The sequence below is a fragment of the Nothoprocta perdicaria genome, unplaced genomic scaffold (genome assembly GCF_003342845.1).
Source record: "Nothoprocta perdicaria isolate Ctin4 unplaced genomic scaffold, notPer1 scaffold_46, whole genome shotgun sequence".
NCBI classification, from domain to species: Eukaryota; Metazoa; Chordata; class Aves; order Tinamiformes; family Tinamidae; genus Nothoprocta; species Nothoprocta perdicaria.
Genome location: NW_020455710.1, coordinates 1,656,279 through 1,670,635, shown reverse-complemented (window position 1 = coordinate 1,670,635; position 14,357 = coordinate 1,656,279). Strand labels below are relative to the sequence as shown.

Genomic DNA, 14,357 nt, shown 5'->3' with positions numbered 1-14,357 from the left:
TTATCAGTTCTTGTGCCCCAGGCAGGCAGCTCAGCCCTGCTCCTGGAAAAATAAGCCGGGTGGGAGGCGGATGTGGCATGAGATGAAGCCGTCGGGCTTCGTCCTCGTCCCAATCCTCCTCGTCCTCCTGCTCCACATGTCCCCTCCATGGACACCATGGTCCAGGGCAGCAGGGCTACGGTTGCTCACGTGGCACCGGTCACTGTCCCCATCTCCTGGCCTTGTGCTGCCATCGGGCAGCATCCTTGCTGCACCTTCCCTTCAATCTTATCTTGTTTTAAATTAAAAGAAAAAAGAAAACAAGCCAGAAGAGAAGGAAGCTGAGCCTCCTTTGCTTCCTTCCCCTTTCTTCACTTATTTCCCTCCTTCATTTGCTTTCTTCTAGCTTCTTCCCCTACCTACCGTCACGTGGCTACCACAGCGTGACTGCTGAAAAGACACTATTTTTTGACCAAAGCTGCTTAATAATTGCCTAAAACCCACAAAGTTAGTGGGATGAGAGCTGCCTTTGCTGTTGTTGTGCAGTCCCGGAGCAGTCTGCAGCCCAGGCGCAACTGCCGGCGGAGCGAGCGGAGCCGTTGCCTCCCAGCAGACACAGCAGCACCCCGGCAAAAGTCAATGTTTACATTTGTCACATATATTTTTAGTGCATCCTCTCCCCGGCCCTGCCTCAAACCAGCCTCAGGGGTTGCTTGCCAAGCTGAGAGCCTCCTCCCAGCAAATAGTGCTCCTTTTGCATAAGGATTGAGAAAGGAGAAATCCCAAGGGATCCACGGTGGGGTCCCCACTGCTCCAGTCCTTCAGGTCATTCCTGTTCCCAAGGGAAACCTGCGCAGCAGAGACGTTTGCTCCTGGTCTCCCTCGTATCTGATCTAGGTAAAAGCAAAGAGCAACGCGCCTGGTGCAGACCCTGCTCTGACTGCAGGGCTACGGGGGCTGTGGGATAAATCAGCTGGGTTTTTGGAGAGTGAAAAATATAATATTGGCCAGATTAAAAATTTTCTCTTTTTTTTTTCCACCTTGGCTTGCTCGTCCCTGCATTGCTCAGGTGCAGTCCATTGCACACCAGTTCACAGCGTATTTTGGGGCCCCACACAGCCAAGCACCTCCACATACTGCAAAAACGGGCTGTTTCCAGCCTGTTTCTTTATCTGTCTCCAGGCTGGGGACAGATATGCTGCACAGTGCTTTTCAAAGGATTAAAATCTCTTAATGAGAGATGGCAAGTTCTCTTAACAGCGAGTTTTGCAAAAATATCGCATGCAGAGGCCAGCTAGAGCTCTCCAACAGAAGCTAAATCCCACAGCACCTCGGAGAGACACAGGGATCTTTAGTTATATCTTGTGGGGATGGGGGAACGGAGGCCCAGAGAAATCCCAACAACTGCTCCCAGCCAGGAGCAGGCGGCCGTGATTAGCAGGTCGTCTCCTTTCATCCGCGGCTCTCCACAGCGTGATTTATCAAGTGGTTAGGAAAAAAACAAGTCAGGAAAGAAAGAACTGGCTAAAGGTTGCACCGTCTTGGCTCTCCCTTGCCTGTCAGCCCGCCCAGATAAACGGCGTTACAGGAAAGCTCAAGAATCTGATACAACATCCAAGTCCAGGGGCTCTAGCTGAGAGTGGAATAGCTCTTGGTGAGGATGGTAACAGTTATACGACGATATTCTCTGAAGAGTTATGTGATCCCAACCCTCCCGAAAGAAAACAACCCCATTCTGGCTGGCAGATGACTCGCTGCTCACCAAGAAAGCGGATCTCTTTTCACACAGAACAAAAGCCCAAAATATCCAGCACGACGATGTCCCACCGAAACGCGCTGGCCAACGGGGCTCAAAGCCAGGCACAAGCAGTTGTTCCCAAAAAAGCAACTGGGATTCGTGGGGGGAGCGCCCCACTGCAGCGCTCACCATGGAAAGGAGCCTGTTGTTTAAGCAAGTCCAGGAGACAGAAGGGGCCAAATTCGGACCCTGGAGTGTCACCCTCCGTGCTCAGGTCTGGATTAAAAATCAGGTGCCAAATCTCCCTGGAAAATAGTCCAAATGGGGATGTTAGCTCTAAACACTCCTGCTTTTCGGAAAAGCCATGTCAAAGTCAACTCCACAGATGATCCCCCATCTCCGCTTACACTTGGTTCATCTGCTAATTTAGTCAGTCAGACATTTAAGTACATGGAATCCATTTGTGCAGTCATCAAAATACCAAGCTCGTTGGAGATCTCTGACCAAAACATGTTTTACATATTCATAGTACGTTACCCACAACACGTATACGAGATGCAAAGTTTTAGCAAATCTTAAAGCCACAAATCCATCTTCAAAGTAAAATGTTCCCTCCTGCAAGTTGCCTTGGTTTTTCAGTAGATGGGGTCACCCTCATTTCTTCTCTTGACTTTTCTGCCCCTATAGGTGCATTAATGAGCATGTTCAATGCTTTAGGATGCTGTAGAAAAAAAAGAAAAAATATATATGATATCAGTACAGCATGGTTATTCATATGATCTAAGTGGCCTATTGAGTTGCCTTTAAATCAGCAAAGGAATAGCGTTCTGTACTGTAAATAGCTGTATTTTCGATAAATATGTTGCACAAAGACACCTCTTGGCACTGCAGGAGGCTTGAGAAGAACTAAATGCTGCAATCAATGGAAACCTTATTATCAACAGCACTTGTATTTGTTTCTCAAACACAGCTAACAAAGAACAGTTTGCTCAGGAGTATCTGTTCACTCTTCTATTTCTGCCCTTCTTATTCAACCTCATAGAATAGCAGAGGCAGCTGCAAGTGCAGAGAGCATGATACAACCCGGCCCTGGGCAGATTACAGCCTCACTCGGATAAATGCTCTGAAAATTACACATGGTGAGGCACAGACCTCACACAAGCAGAATGGGGAGAACCGCTGGCTTTGGGAAGGCAAATTTTGGCAAGGCCAAAAAGTTTCAAGGAAGACTTTGAAGGGGAAGAAAAAAAGAGGGGAAAACTAAGGGATTTCAAACAGTGGATGAAAGTGAGTTTATATTGCAAAGCATTAGAAAGGGGGCCGGATCATGAGGATGAGAGCCAGGCCCCAAATTCCACTGAAGGGTCGACATCCAACTTTGGACAGGTGATTGAGTCCAAAAGCCAACGTTTATATCCACAGTCGCATCGAGGTGAACCAGAGCAGGCCTCATGGGCCTTCGAAAGCTCCTCACCCTCCAACACACGCAATCGTGTGACAAGATCGTGGAGCTGGTCCTGCTCACAGGTCTCCAGGCTCTCCAGCAGCCTTGCTTACCTCCCACCACGCGGAGACAACAGCTCAGGCAAGTCGGAGATGGACACCCTATAAGCCAGGGCATCCATCACACAATACCTACAATTCCCTCCTATTAATTGGACTAATACAGAACCTTCCACAACTCAGCAAGGTTCTCCCATCATTAGTAGGCTCAGCTGAGCAGGAATAAGCACGTTGGGGCAGTAAGTGACAAGGGAGGGATCTGAGGCAAGGGCAGGGAGAGGGGACAACATTACTAGGTCAGCTGGTGCGCTTGGAAAAACTAGACACGCTTGCAGGCACACAAGGCTTTCTTGGGTCTGAAATAGAAGCAATAATCTTAGAGCTAAATACAGGTTGAGAATAATTGTTCTGAGTTAAACTTCATTATATTAGTGAATTAGGCAACTTGACAGAAAGGATGAGTGGTTTGTGTTGATCAAAGGGAGGATGCCAGTCGGAGGACAGCTGATAATGTCATTTATGGTACAAAGAGAAGCATGGGAGAAACGAGAATAATTATTGCCCAGGAATGGCTGGTGGAAGCGAAAGTTGCAATGTACTATCTAATCAATATCCATGTGATTTTTATATCCTAGAGTCATAACTTCCAGTACTTTGGATTGTCTTTTGAAGCAGCTTTGCAGACCTTCCTTGAAGGTCAGGGCTGGGAGGCGAGACATGCACGGGTTGTGCAGTGAAAAGTGTCTCTTACAGAGCTCTGTTTCTGTCCCTTTTTCTACACGAGCTAATTTGGGCAGGTTGCCCTTGGTTCTTGTCATCACAGACTGCTAAATGTGTGATGCAAGCTGCACATCATCATTAAAAAAGCAGGCGGCAGAAGTGTCTTTGGTAGCTCTCACGTGCTCTAGCTGCTAGAAACCTGATTCCGTTTAGGCAGCTGAAGTTATTGCTAACGCTCATGCATTCAGCACTGGCCTTTAGGTATTTTATATTTCCTGAGAAGCACCAGTCCCAGGGAACCTGTGATTTCATGAAGATCTAAGCTTTCACATAAAAAAATGAAGCTCTTAGCAGATTTGCAGAGAAAAGCCAGATAATTCTAAATCTATTTAAGTCTATGTCCAGAAGATAAGTTAATATGCTGTAAAGTTGATTATTACTTATGATTATCTCATAATTCCTAAAATATTCTTGAAGAATATTCAGTTGCAATTTCTGAAGTGTTTTTGTTTGACAATAATGATATGAGTATTTAAGGACCTCACGATAGCCGTCCAGAAGGCATAAACGGAAATCATTACGCACTACTTATAAATGAAATACCAGCTCTTTTTAAGCAAAATACCAGCTATGGCATAAAGCAGTTTATAAAAATAAACACAAAATTCACAAATATCTGCAAAGTAACTGCTTGCTGTGTTAATATTTTCAAATGTAGTCAAGAATTTTGCACTTCTCCCATGGGATTTCCAAACACTAAGGTGCTACATATACCTGACTGATTTTGAGAGAGGAAAGCTGAGAACTGGTCGACTTCCAAGGCAGGTTGCAGGTACCTTTTTCACTGAGTTTGAAGCACTCTGTTTAAGATTGCACTGACGGTCCATTACACAGGCAGTGGCACAGCTCAGTAGCCCATCCATGCTCGCACATGGGTTGCTCAGCCTTGTGGAACACTGAAAAACAAAAGGAAATTTTGTTTTATTTTGTAAAATCTGTGTGCAAGTCTAATTTTGACTAGCAGCAACTTCAGTGAGTAGGCTGGTGTAAAACTGTCACATGATTTGTACTGCAGGAATATATACTTATATATCTATAGAAACACCCACAGAAATTCTTTCACAGAATCACAATAGTCAGTATGTGAGATTTTACTGCTTTGAAAGCTTTCGGCTGCAATTGGGGATGAATCAGACTCTATCAGACATTAAAAACAAGTGCTTTACTTTTTTATGCATGCCTCATTTCAAAATGTAAAGGTTATCTAATATATCTTAGCTGAACCATACCACGAGAGAGACCCACAGAGGCCAAACAGATACAAAGCAGTGAGAGGAGGGAATGACAGACCGCCCCAGATTACGTTCCTGGGGTATTTACAGAATTTGGATAAGGTTCCCAATCAAGAGGTGAGGGAGAACTGTAGTCAGTTACTGTCTAACACTGAATTTCAACATAAAGCAGGGCAAATCAACATAGAAAAAGGCAGCGGTTTGCCCAGAATTGGAAGCTGGGGTGCCTGATTTGAAACCTGCTCTACGGTGCTCAGTATCAAGCTGCCACCTTTGGTTTCCATCAACGTGACCAAGATCTCCCAGGCTTTTGCATTGCACAATGAAGCTGCCCAAGCAACAAACTCACCCACTTGTAGAAGACTGTGAACAACCGGTATAATCGTTAGCTGTTCTCTGAATACTCAGTAGCTTTTAACACTGTGTCTTCTGCCATCCAATCTTGAACAAACTTGAACTAAGTCCACGCTTCCTCCACTAATGGTATATAGGCCCATCTGGGGCAGCTTTAGAGATGAAAGCCTGAAAGGAGTGGAGCAATAGGGTAACTTCCAGCCCACCACACAGCAGTTCCTGGCACGGATACATAAAAGAGAAATTGAAAAGATGAGATTAGAGAAGTGAAGTCTGGCTGCAAAGAGTAACAGTGTGAAAGACTGATGCAGCGCAGTAATTAGTGAAAGAGAAGTTCACAGGGACACAAACTGACAATTAAGGCACTATTTTCTCAGAACTCTCTTGTTTTATGCAGTGGGTAATCTTTAAGCTAACGGATAGGGAGAATGCAGACAAACAAGCTCCAAGAGGGCGGTTTCCATATAACAGTGCTGCAGCTCTTAGGGGAGGACAGGGATCTCTGATTTCAGGCCTCTGAAGTGCTAAATTATCAAATACAAACTCCAACAAGCTCCCCCCAACCTACAGTCACCAGTATTACTGCTTGTTTTTATCAAAAAACAGACACCAGGAAAAGAAAGGATGGGGATTGAGGAGTATCTGCCCTGTACGCCAGGCTTTTTCTAAAAATATGTTACACCTGCTCTTCGTTCTGCACCCTGATCATATTTTGTCTGTGAGGTAGAGAACTCATTGTGCCAAAGGGAATGTGGTTTATGTTCCCAAGGCTTAATGCGTTTTCCCTTCTGCAAAGCAAAAGCGCTTACTACGTTCGCTAAAATAAAGCCAAGAGGACAAAAGTCACACAGGCGCTGTCGCGGCAATGGTTTAACCATTCCCCCTACGGGTTTCTGGAAACGGTCCTTTCAGCAGGACTTTACAGTTCCGGCACTTCAACTTAGCAAATGTTTTATGCAGCTCATGAGAGGAATGCAGCCAGCTCGGCGCACGCAATTTAAATCAATTTGCTGATGATATAAAAAAGGGAGCGCTGAACCGTCCGTTTGCTGTGTGTGCTCCAAAATGACAGCTCCAAACTCGGGGGTATTTATTACCGAAACGTTAATGGAACAGTCCAGGGTGTCAGCTCAACAAATGAGCTGTGGATTGATCCCATGCTGGTTGAAAGAGCTGATTCAACGAGTTGTTTGGTTACTTGATATTTCAGAAATGCTGCTGGGCTGTTTGTTAGCGGTGGGTTTTTGTCTGCTCCGGTCAAGGGGGAGCGCAGAGGACCACAGAGCTGGGCTTGGGGCTGGGCTCTTGCTGGGGAATCATCTGCACCGTTTCTGCAGCAAGAGGTTGTACAAGCAACGTGCAACAGTCCATTTTACAAGAAAATAATTAAAAAAAAAAGGAATGGAGCCTTCCATGTCTTGAGTTGTGTTCTCAATTGGTATAAATCTCGATAGCTAAGCACTAGAAGATCTTATACTAGCTGGCAACACAATGCCAGGTTAATGCCAGGTTAGTACGATCTTCACTGCCTTGCTAAGGTATCAGGTATGGCTTCTGTCAAACTCTAAACCTTGCAAACTTAGGTTCTTTGTGCTTGATTTTGTTCTCTACCCTGAAGATTAAACAAAGGAAACTGTTCCATAAACTAAATATATAGCAAAAACAAAGCAGTAAATATCACTTTTGACATTTTATAAAAATAAATATGTTGAGAATACAGCTTTAGCTTTTAAAAGATCTACATAAGACATGAGTTTAAGCAAGAACCATTGGATGAGCCAGGTATGCTACAGAACATCTTGTGTTCTCAGGCACTACCCCCAGTTTATTGATAGCAATTATTAACACAACTGTGTTCAGGGTCTAGGCCTGGTTTTAGTTCCAAAAAATAAAGCCCAGCACTTCTCCATCGATAGTTCTGACTGTTTTAAGAAAAAAAACAACCTATGGTCAGGTGGGGACCTTGAATGAAGAGACAGGATACACTAGGGAGCACCAAGCAGGAAGATTTTAGCCATTCTTTTCACTTGTAAATTAAAGACATCTTGAGAGGTTTAACATATACCAGCAATTTCAAGGATTTAAATTGCACATCCTTAAGAGAGAAATGGAAGAACTTGTCTAACTGGGCAAACGCTTCCTTTTCCCCCTTCACACGCTCCTGGGTCATTCCTCTCAAAGCAAATGCACTTACCTGATAACGTGCTGCAAAAGCAGAACACTGGGTGCATGCAGGTCAAACAAGAGGGTTACTTGGCACACGTTTGGAACACAATGCTGCAATGTAAATGTTTGATATAACACAAAATTCGATACTAAACTTCAGGAAAAGGTCAAATAAATGGATTTAAAAAAACCCCAAACCCCAGAATCTTTAATTTCTGTAAGCAGCAAGAAAAAAATATTAAAATCTTCACATTTGCATTCCTCAAGAATACTGAGAGCTCTCTCTCCAGCTTGTATTCTTGAAAAGTGCCATCAATAACTTCTGAAAAATCCTTAAGAATCAGTAGAGGGACAAAAATATGCTTATTATCCACAAGATGCAGCTGCATAATAAAGACAGCCACAAAAAGCAACCTTGTTTCCGGAGATTCTTCCTCTCCTGAAGTCACCATCTTTCCTAAATAGACTGCTGGGAAAGTGCATGAATCCAAAAAGGGCAGAGCTGGGTGAGCTTTAAGGCAAATTATCTCAGTTTAAATCACAGGAATAAAGATATTGCAGAACACAGAAAAAAATCCCGCTATCAAAGTTTCTAAACCTTCTTAGGCAGCTTAGATATTACTATTATATTGCAAATGTTGAAATGTTAAGGAGCCTTACAGTTTAGGAATGCAAATAGCATTAATGTATAGACCTAACATTCCATTATTTTTTAGTAAACTGACCTCATTTTTTTCTTCAGTTCATGCTAGTCACCTTTCAGTGGCCTATTCCCTTTAAAGCAAAATCAGCTACTTAAAATCACCGAATTAGAGGCTTTTATGTATGGTTCTGTCCAAGGCGACGATAAACCAGAGAGCAACTTCTGTAAAAATAAACCATGTAAATACAGAGAAATGACCCAAAACAGCAGCTTGGACTTCCTACCTATCTATCGAACAACGACGATTGCTCTTCCATAACTAAGGCCAGGGCCAGAAACTGAACACTCAGATAAATTAAAAATCTGTACTCCCTTTTTAGTTTAGAATTCAATATTATGAAGCAAAGGCCCATGTATTTAGCATGTGTTTTCCCCTCCGTAGAACTGTAACCAGGATAGCAAATAAACTGTTAGATTTAAGAAAGAAATAGGACTTTTTCTTCCTTTTGACAAAGTCCATTAGCAATGGATGCTATTTTTCAAAAGGACAAAAAAGAATGAACTTCAAAATCACCCTGGAAAACTCAATTGTTCTGTCAGTCTCCGAATTATTTCTCTTTCCACTCATAAAGATCCATAATTGGAAAAATCGAGTACATTAACACTGGAGGAATCCACTAAAATAAAGCCCTAGATTGTGACATTGCAATTGCATTAGATTTCTTTCCTTTTTTTTTCTTTTTCTTTTTAAAATAAGGCATGTTAAATGAAAGGTTACAATCAGTTCAGCAAACTATACATCAGCAGTTTTATTCAGTCTCGTTTCTGAGCTATTAATCCCTAATAGAGAAACAAAATGCTGATGCTTTGGTCTATGACCTCCCGAGAGAATAGTTCAAATCCAGTTTGATTACACAGAAAGTGAATTTCACTGAATCACCTGAGTACCTTCCAGATACGTCACATCACACCATAACTCAACATATAAATAGCCTGCAATCTTAGTTCTCCAGGGAAAAAAAGAACCGATCGTATTCTGCCTCCAGTAATGGAAAACAAGTGCTAGTTTGCTCAAAAAAAAAAAAAAATGCAACCAAATAGTTAATCAGACTATGTGCTTTGTCAGAACAATTTTAGGTAAAGGCACCCATTATTGTGGTGCATCAACACAGCAGCCCTTTCCATCACTCCTTTGTGAAGCACTGAGTCAGACTTTTGTGCATCATTAGCACTGACAACACAATAAATGCAGCACTCTGACCTTCAGCACAGCAGTAAAAACAAAGACCACAGTCATTTAATTTTAAAGAATTTTAATACAAACTTAATATAAACTATTTCAGTCCCTCTTAACATGTAAGACACTGACTCAAAATACTTTTATACCTTTTTTCAAGTATTGCACAATGTAGGTACAAAATTAATATTTACGATTACATTTTCTTCCATAATATATAGCAAAAATCTTTAAACCTTTAACAGAAAATACAATTTGTGTTTCTTTTGAAAAAAGCAAGTATTTCGTACATTTTAATTCCACCACTAAGGAATATTCTGTACACAATTTTTTACCTTTTTAGAATTGATGTCTTTAAGATGGATATCTTACAATTTCAGTAAAAAAAATACAACATGAAGCTGCTGCAGCTGTCACAGATCACTGTAGTAAAAAGATATAAATGCAATACCATGTTGTAGAAACAATATATATACTCTGATATTTTACAAACTTTGTACTAAATTAAATTATACAATTAGAAAAAGACCAATAAACCCACCTATTAGTGCCAATTTTTTAAATATATATACATAGGTGTTTTTATATATATATACGAAAAAAATCAGCCATGTCCTTGCTATATCTTAAATACTGTAAGAGGCCATATTTTGAGAGTATATTTTTTGTAATGTACAGTCAGTATAAAATAATTTTGTGCTTGGTTGGCAAATGAAAAAAAATGATGCATGTTGTATTTATCTAACCAAGCTTGAATGTATCCATACTACAAGCTTTAAAAAAAATCTCAAGAGGTGGAAAAAAAGGTACACCCTTGGGTACGTGCATTTAAACTTGTACAACTGTATTTACTTGTATTTCACTTCTGTTTTATTTTTAGTTAGCCATAACTGGCTGGAATTGCTGGTTAGAATACTGCATGTTGTTTAAACTAAAATTCAAGCCATCCACAAAAGACTTCTCATTTAGACCTCCATAGGCTGCAAACATATCAAAGGCATTACTGTACTGGAGAGGACTGAGGTTAAGGGGGCTGTCACCAGGAAATATGCTACTGGTACTACCTTGACCCTGCATGTTGGGGAAAATGAACTCCTTGGCATTAGGAGAAAGGGCAGAAGTCTTCTGCTGTTGTTGTTGCTGCTGCTGACTGCCTAGGCCCAGCCCGTAGAGAGAGTGCATGGAGGAGGAAAGGGCTTTCTGCTTCAACAGCTCATTGACATTCAAGCCAAGGTTGGTGGGAGAAGTGCGGGCGACCTTGTTGCTACGGCCGCTATTCTTCATTTTGGTCGAGCCAAACTTGGTGGCAGCAAATGTGGCAGTGGTGAAGGTTAAAGGCTGAGTGGAGCGGGGCATGAAAGTCGGGCTCACAGCAGCAGAGTGACCAAAGGGAGGAGAAGGAGAACTAGACACTGAAGATGCTGGGTCACTAATTGGCATGAACACCTGGGCCTCTGGGTTAAAGCTGTTCTTGATTTCCTTATCCAACTCACATCCATTTTCATTATCATCCACATAAAGCACTTTCACTGGTCCCTTTTCACCGATTTGGTATGAAACCTCAAACGGGTCAATCCAAACACTAAGATCCTGAGGCAAGTTGCCACGAACATCATCAATGTCCAAACCACTCTCTTTGGATGCTTGTTCTATGACTGGGTCCACTTTCTCCCCTATATGTATACATCTAAACCCTGATCCTTTGTATGGCTTTTCTGGATACCAGTGCCCTTCATACTTCTTCTTAAGAAGTCTTTCAAGCTCTTCACCAAAAATGTTGACACGTCGTCTGGGAAGCTTATTGTACAAATATGAAATAATAAAATTGAGTGCTACTTGGATTTCAAGCTGCATAGCTGCTATGCCACAAAGTTATAAGTCTGTTTCAAAACCCGAAGAAAGTGTTCAAGATGCCACAGGGAAACAAATTTTCATTCAAAGTGCTGATTCTAGTTGATTATTATCCTTCACCTTGAGTGCTCTTGTTCCTTTACGAAAAAACAAAAGCAAACACATCCAAATAAGGAAAACATAAGATCAGATCCAAGGCCTATTCTTTTAGCTTTACCTTCTACACAAAATAGGTTACGCTTTAAGTGAAAACAATTGCAAACCGCTTTTGTTCATGCCCATGAAGGGTGAGTATGTCAACTACCTTCAGTATGACTTACAAACAACGCTGCAGAAGAGGCACTAGGCATGTGTTTATATATACAGCATGGGGTATTTCAAAATCATATGAGCTTGCAGTTCAGTTATTCACAAAGCAGCAAGTATAATTTCTAAGACACCACAGAACTGCCAGGCCTGTCAAGGGTTCAATTACCAACCCCTATTTTGGATGATTTATAGTACTCAGCTGCAAAATTTAGCATCAGGCTATTAGCTTAGCATGAAAGGTCTAAGGGTCGTTTATCATTTAGAGTTTGCAAACATATTGGTTGCGTTTTAAGTTAGAGAATTAGAAAAATATTAACAGTTGCTTCAGAGGATTTCACACAAATAATTCAAATTGTGCTACATTCAAGTTCAAATCAAGCATCTGCATCAACTGTGCACTGCTGAAAACATACTAGCTGAAGAAAAAATGTCCACTGTGTATACATAAAAAATCTTCCTTTCCTTAGAATTAATAATATAATCATAACACAGACCAAAGATTCATTTTCTGTGATAGAGGCGGCAGTAACTGTTAATCATTGCAAAAAAAATTCTCATTTTTTCCCTTTCCACAATTCTTTTATATACATGCATAAAATGTAATATATGCATATTATATATAGATACATATATTAAACACCTACTTTACATTATCTACAGCTAGGATTTTCAAAAGTTACTACAGCCAGGAAGGCTTTTAATAGTCTCAGTCAAAGCAATCGCTTTTCTCTCACTACGGGACTCCATTTTATACTTAATATAAAATATGGTTGTCGCTCCTTCACAAAGGACAAAAGAGAAATTAGCTACCTAAAGTTAGACAAAGGACTAAATTCAAGTATTAAAATACGGACTGCCAATGAAAATCCTGCAATATCTTAGCATAAGGTGCTTGTGCAAAGAAGACAGCACTGTACAAGAAGTTCCAGTCAAAAAAATATAAATATTTTTGGCTCAACTTAAACGCCCAGCAAGATTTTTGTTTAATGGTGTGCTTTTCTGCACTGCATCACTAGGTAAAAAATTAGAATATCTGTCATTAAAGATTAGAGAAAAAAAAAATCAATATTAAAATTCCATTAAAACGTGAGTAAATTCTTTTTTCTTGCTGCATATAATCTCCTTTTAAAGTCCGAAACCCTATTTCCAAGGCACTTGTGTTGCCCTCAACACGGTATGGGCATAGTTTGAGAGCCTGCATGATAAGGCGACCTTTAAACGTTTGCTGGATCAGCACTGGGTGGGGATAAGGAAAAGATCAAGGGCAAACAGAAGATATTTACAAAAGGGACACATTCAGTACAGAAAACCTGATTGGATAGTTAAAAGGGACATTTAAAAAATGATTTATTAATCCATCTGTTTTGTTTCCCCTCCTCCATGTCCTTTAGGAAAGAAATGATCCTTTCAAGGCACTGGGCAGACATAAATTCTTCTAAGCCCCAAACTGATTCATGGTATAAGCCGCTGATTAAACAAACCAGCTCGATCATCCCAAGCCTTTTTTTTCCCCTTTTTTAAATGGACAAGGACAATATTGTTAAGGCGCTCCAGTACATTAAGCGACTCCAAGAGCAAAGCGGAGGCAGCAGGGGCTGGAGGCAGGAGCCGTAGCGGCGTGCGGGGAGTTACATAACCAGGCGGTTGGATCTCATTAGGTTTCTGCTCACAGCCCTGGGTGCTCCGGCGGCAGCGGCAGGAGGAAGAGAAGCAATTTTTGAGTCCGTAAACACAAAACGGAGGAGGATGGGGGCTGGGAGAAGTGGAGGGGTTGCGGCGAGACCCCACACGGGCCTGGGCTCGGCGACAGCCGCCGCTCCGTCCCCCCCCAACAGCCGGCGGGGTCCCCGGGGCGGCTGCCAGCGCTGCCCGGCGAGGCCTGGCGCGAGCAGCGGTTATTAGTCAGCCGGCAACGCTCACCCCTCCCAGCCCCGGCGCGTCCAGGAGCGCCTCGGCAGGGAGGCTCCCGGCGCCGGGGCCGAGCCCTGCGGCCGCTTGGGAGAGGGGCTCCGGCTGCCCCTTCGCCTCACGGCGCGGAGCCGCCTCAGCCCCTCTCCTCACGGCGCGGAGCCGCCTCAGCGCCTGTCGCCTCAGCGCCGCTTCCCCCGGGCCCAGGGCTCCCCCCAAGGCCCCCGCGCCGCCGCGGGCCGCCCCCCGCCCTCAGCGAGCGGTACTCACCCGGGTGGGTGTGCGGGGTGTGTGTGGGGGATATAGTGCAAACAAATCCCGGCGGGGGTGTGAGTGCTCGGGGGCGGAGGGTGGCTCAGCACCCGAGCCCCATCTCCGAGAGCCGGCTCCCTCGGCGAGGACGGGAGGGGAAAGGAGAGAAGAGCAAGAAAAAGAAGGAGGGGAGAGGAGAAAGAAAAAAAAAAAAAAAAAAAAAGACAGGGAGGGGGAGGGTTGGAAAAAAAAAGGGGGGGGAGGGAAGGGGGGGAGGGCTGCGCTGCTCACACCCCCTCGGCGGGCGCACCCGGCCCGCAGCTCGCCGCCTTCTGCTCCTGCCCGCCCGCCGCGCGCGCCCCTATATATGGCCTCTCTTGCCCCGCCCCCTCCGCTCGGCCCCGC

The 14,357-nt window shown here is 43.2% G+C and overlaps 1 protein-coding gene across 1 annotated transcript; it reads right to left on the bottom strand.

The window, feature by feature from the left end:
- Window positions 1-9,959: 9,959 nt before the first annotated feature.
- TOB1 (transducer of ERBB2, 1) lies at window positions 9,960-14,149 on the bottom strand. Its single transcript, XM_026046803.1, has 2 exons — window positions 13,971-14,149; window positions 9,960-11,620 (listed from the first exon to the last, which is right to left on the bottom strand). Exon 2 carries the CDS (start codon window positions 11,484-11,486, stop codon window positions 10,509-10,511), a length of 978 nt encoding a protein of 325 aa, XP_025902588.1. The 5' UTR covers window positions 11,487-11,620; window positions 13,971-14,149; the 3' UTR covers window positions 9,960-10,508.
- Between the last annotated feature and the right edge of the window lie 208 nt (window positions 14,150-14,357).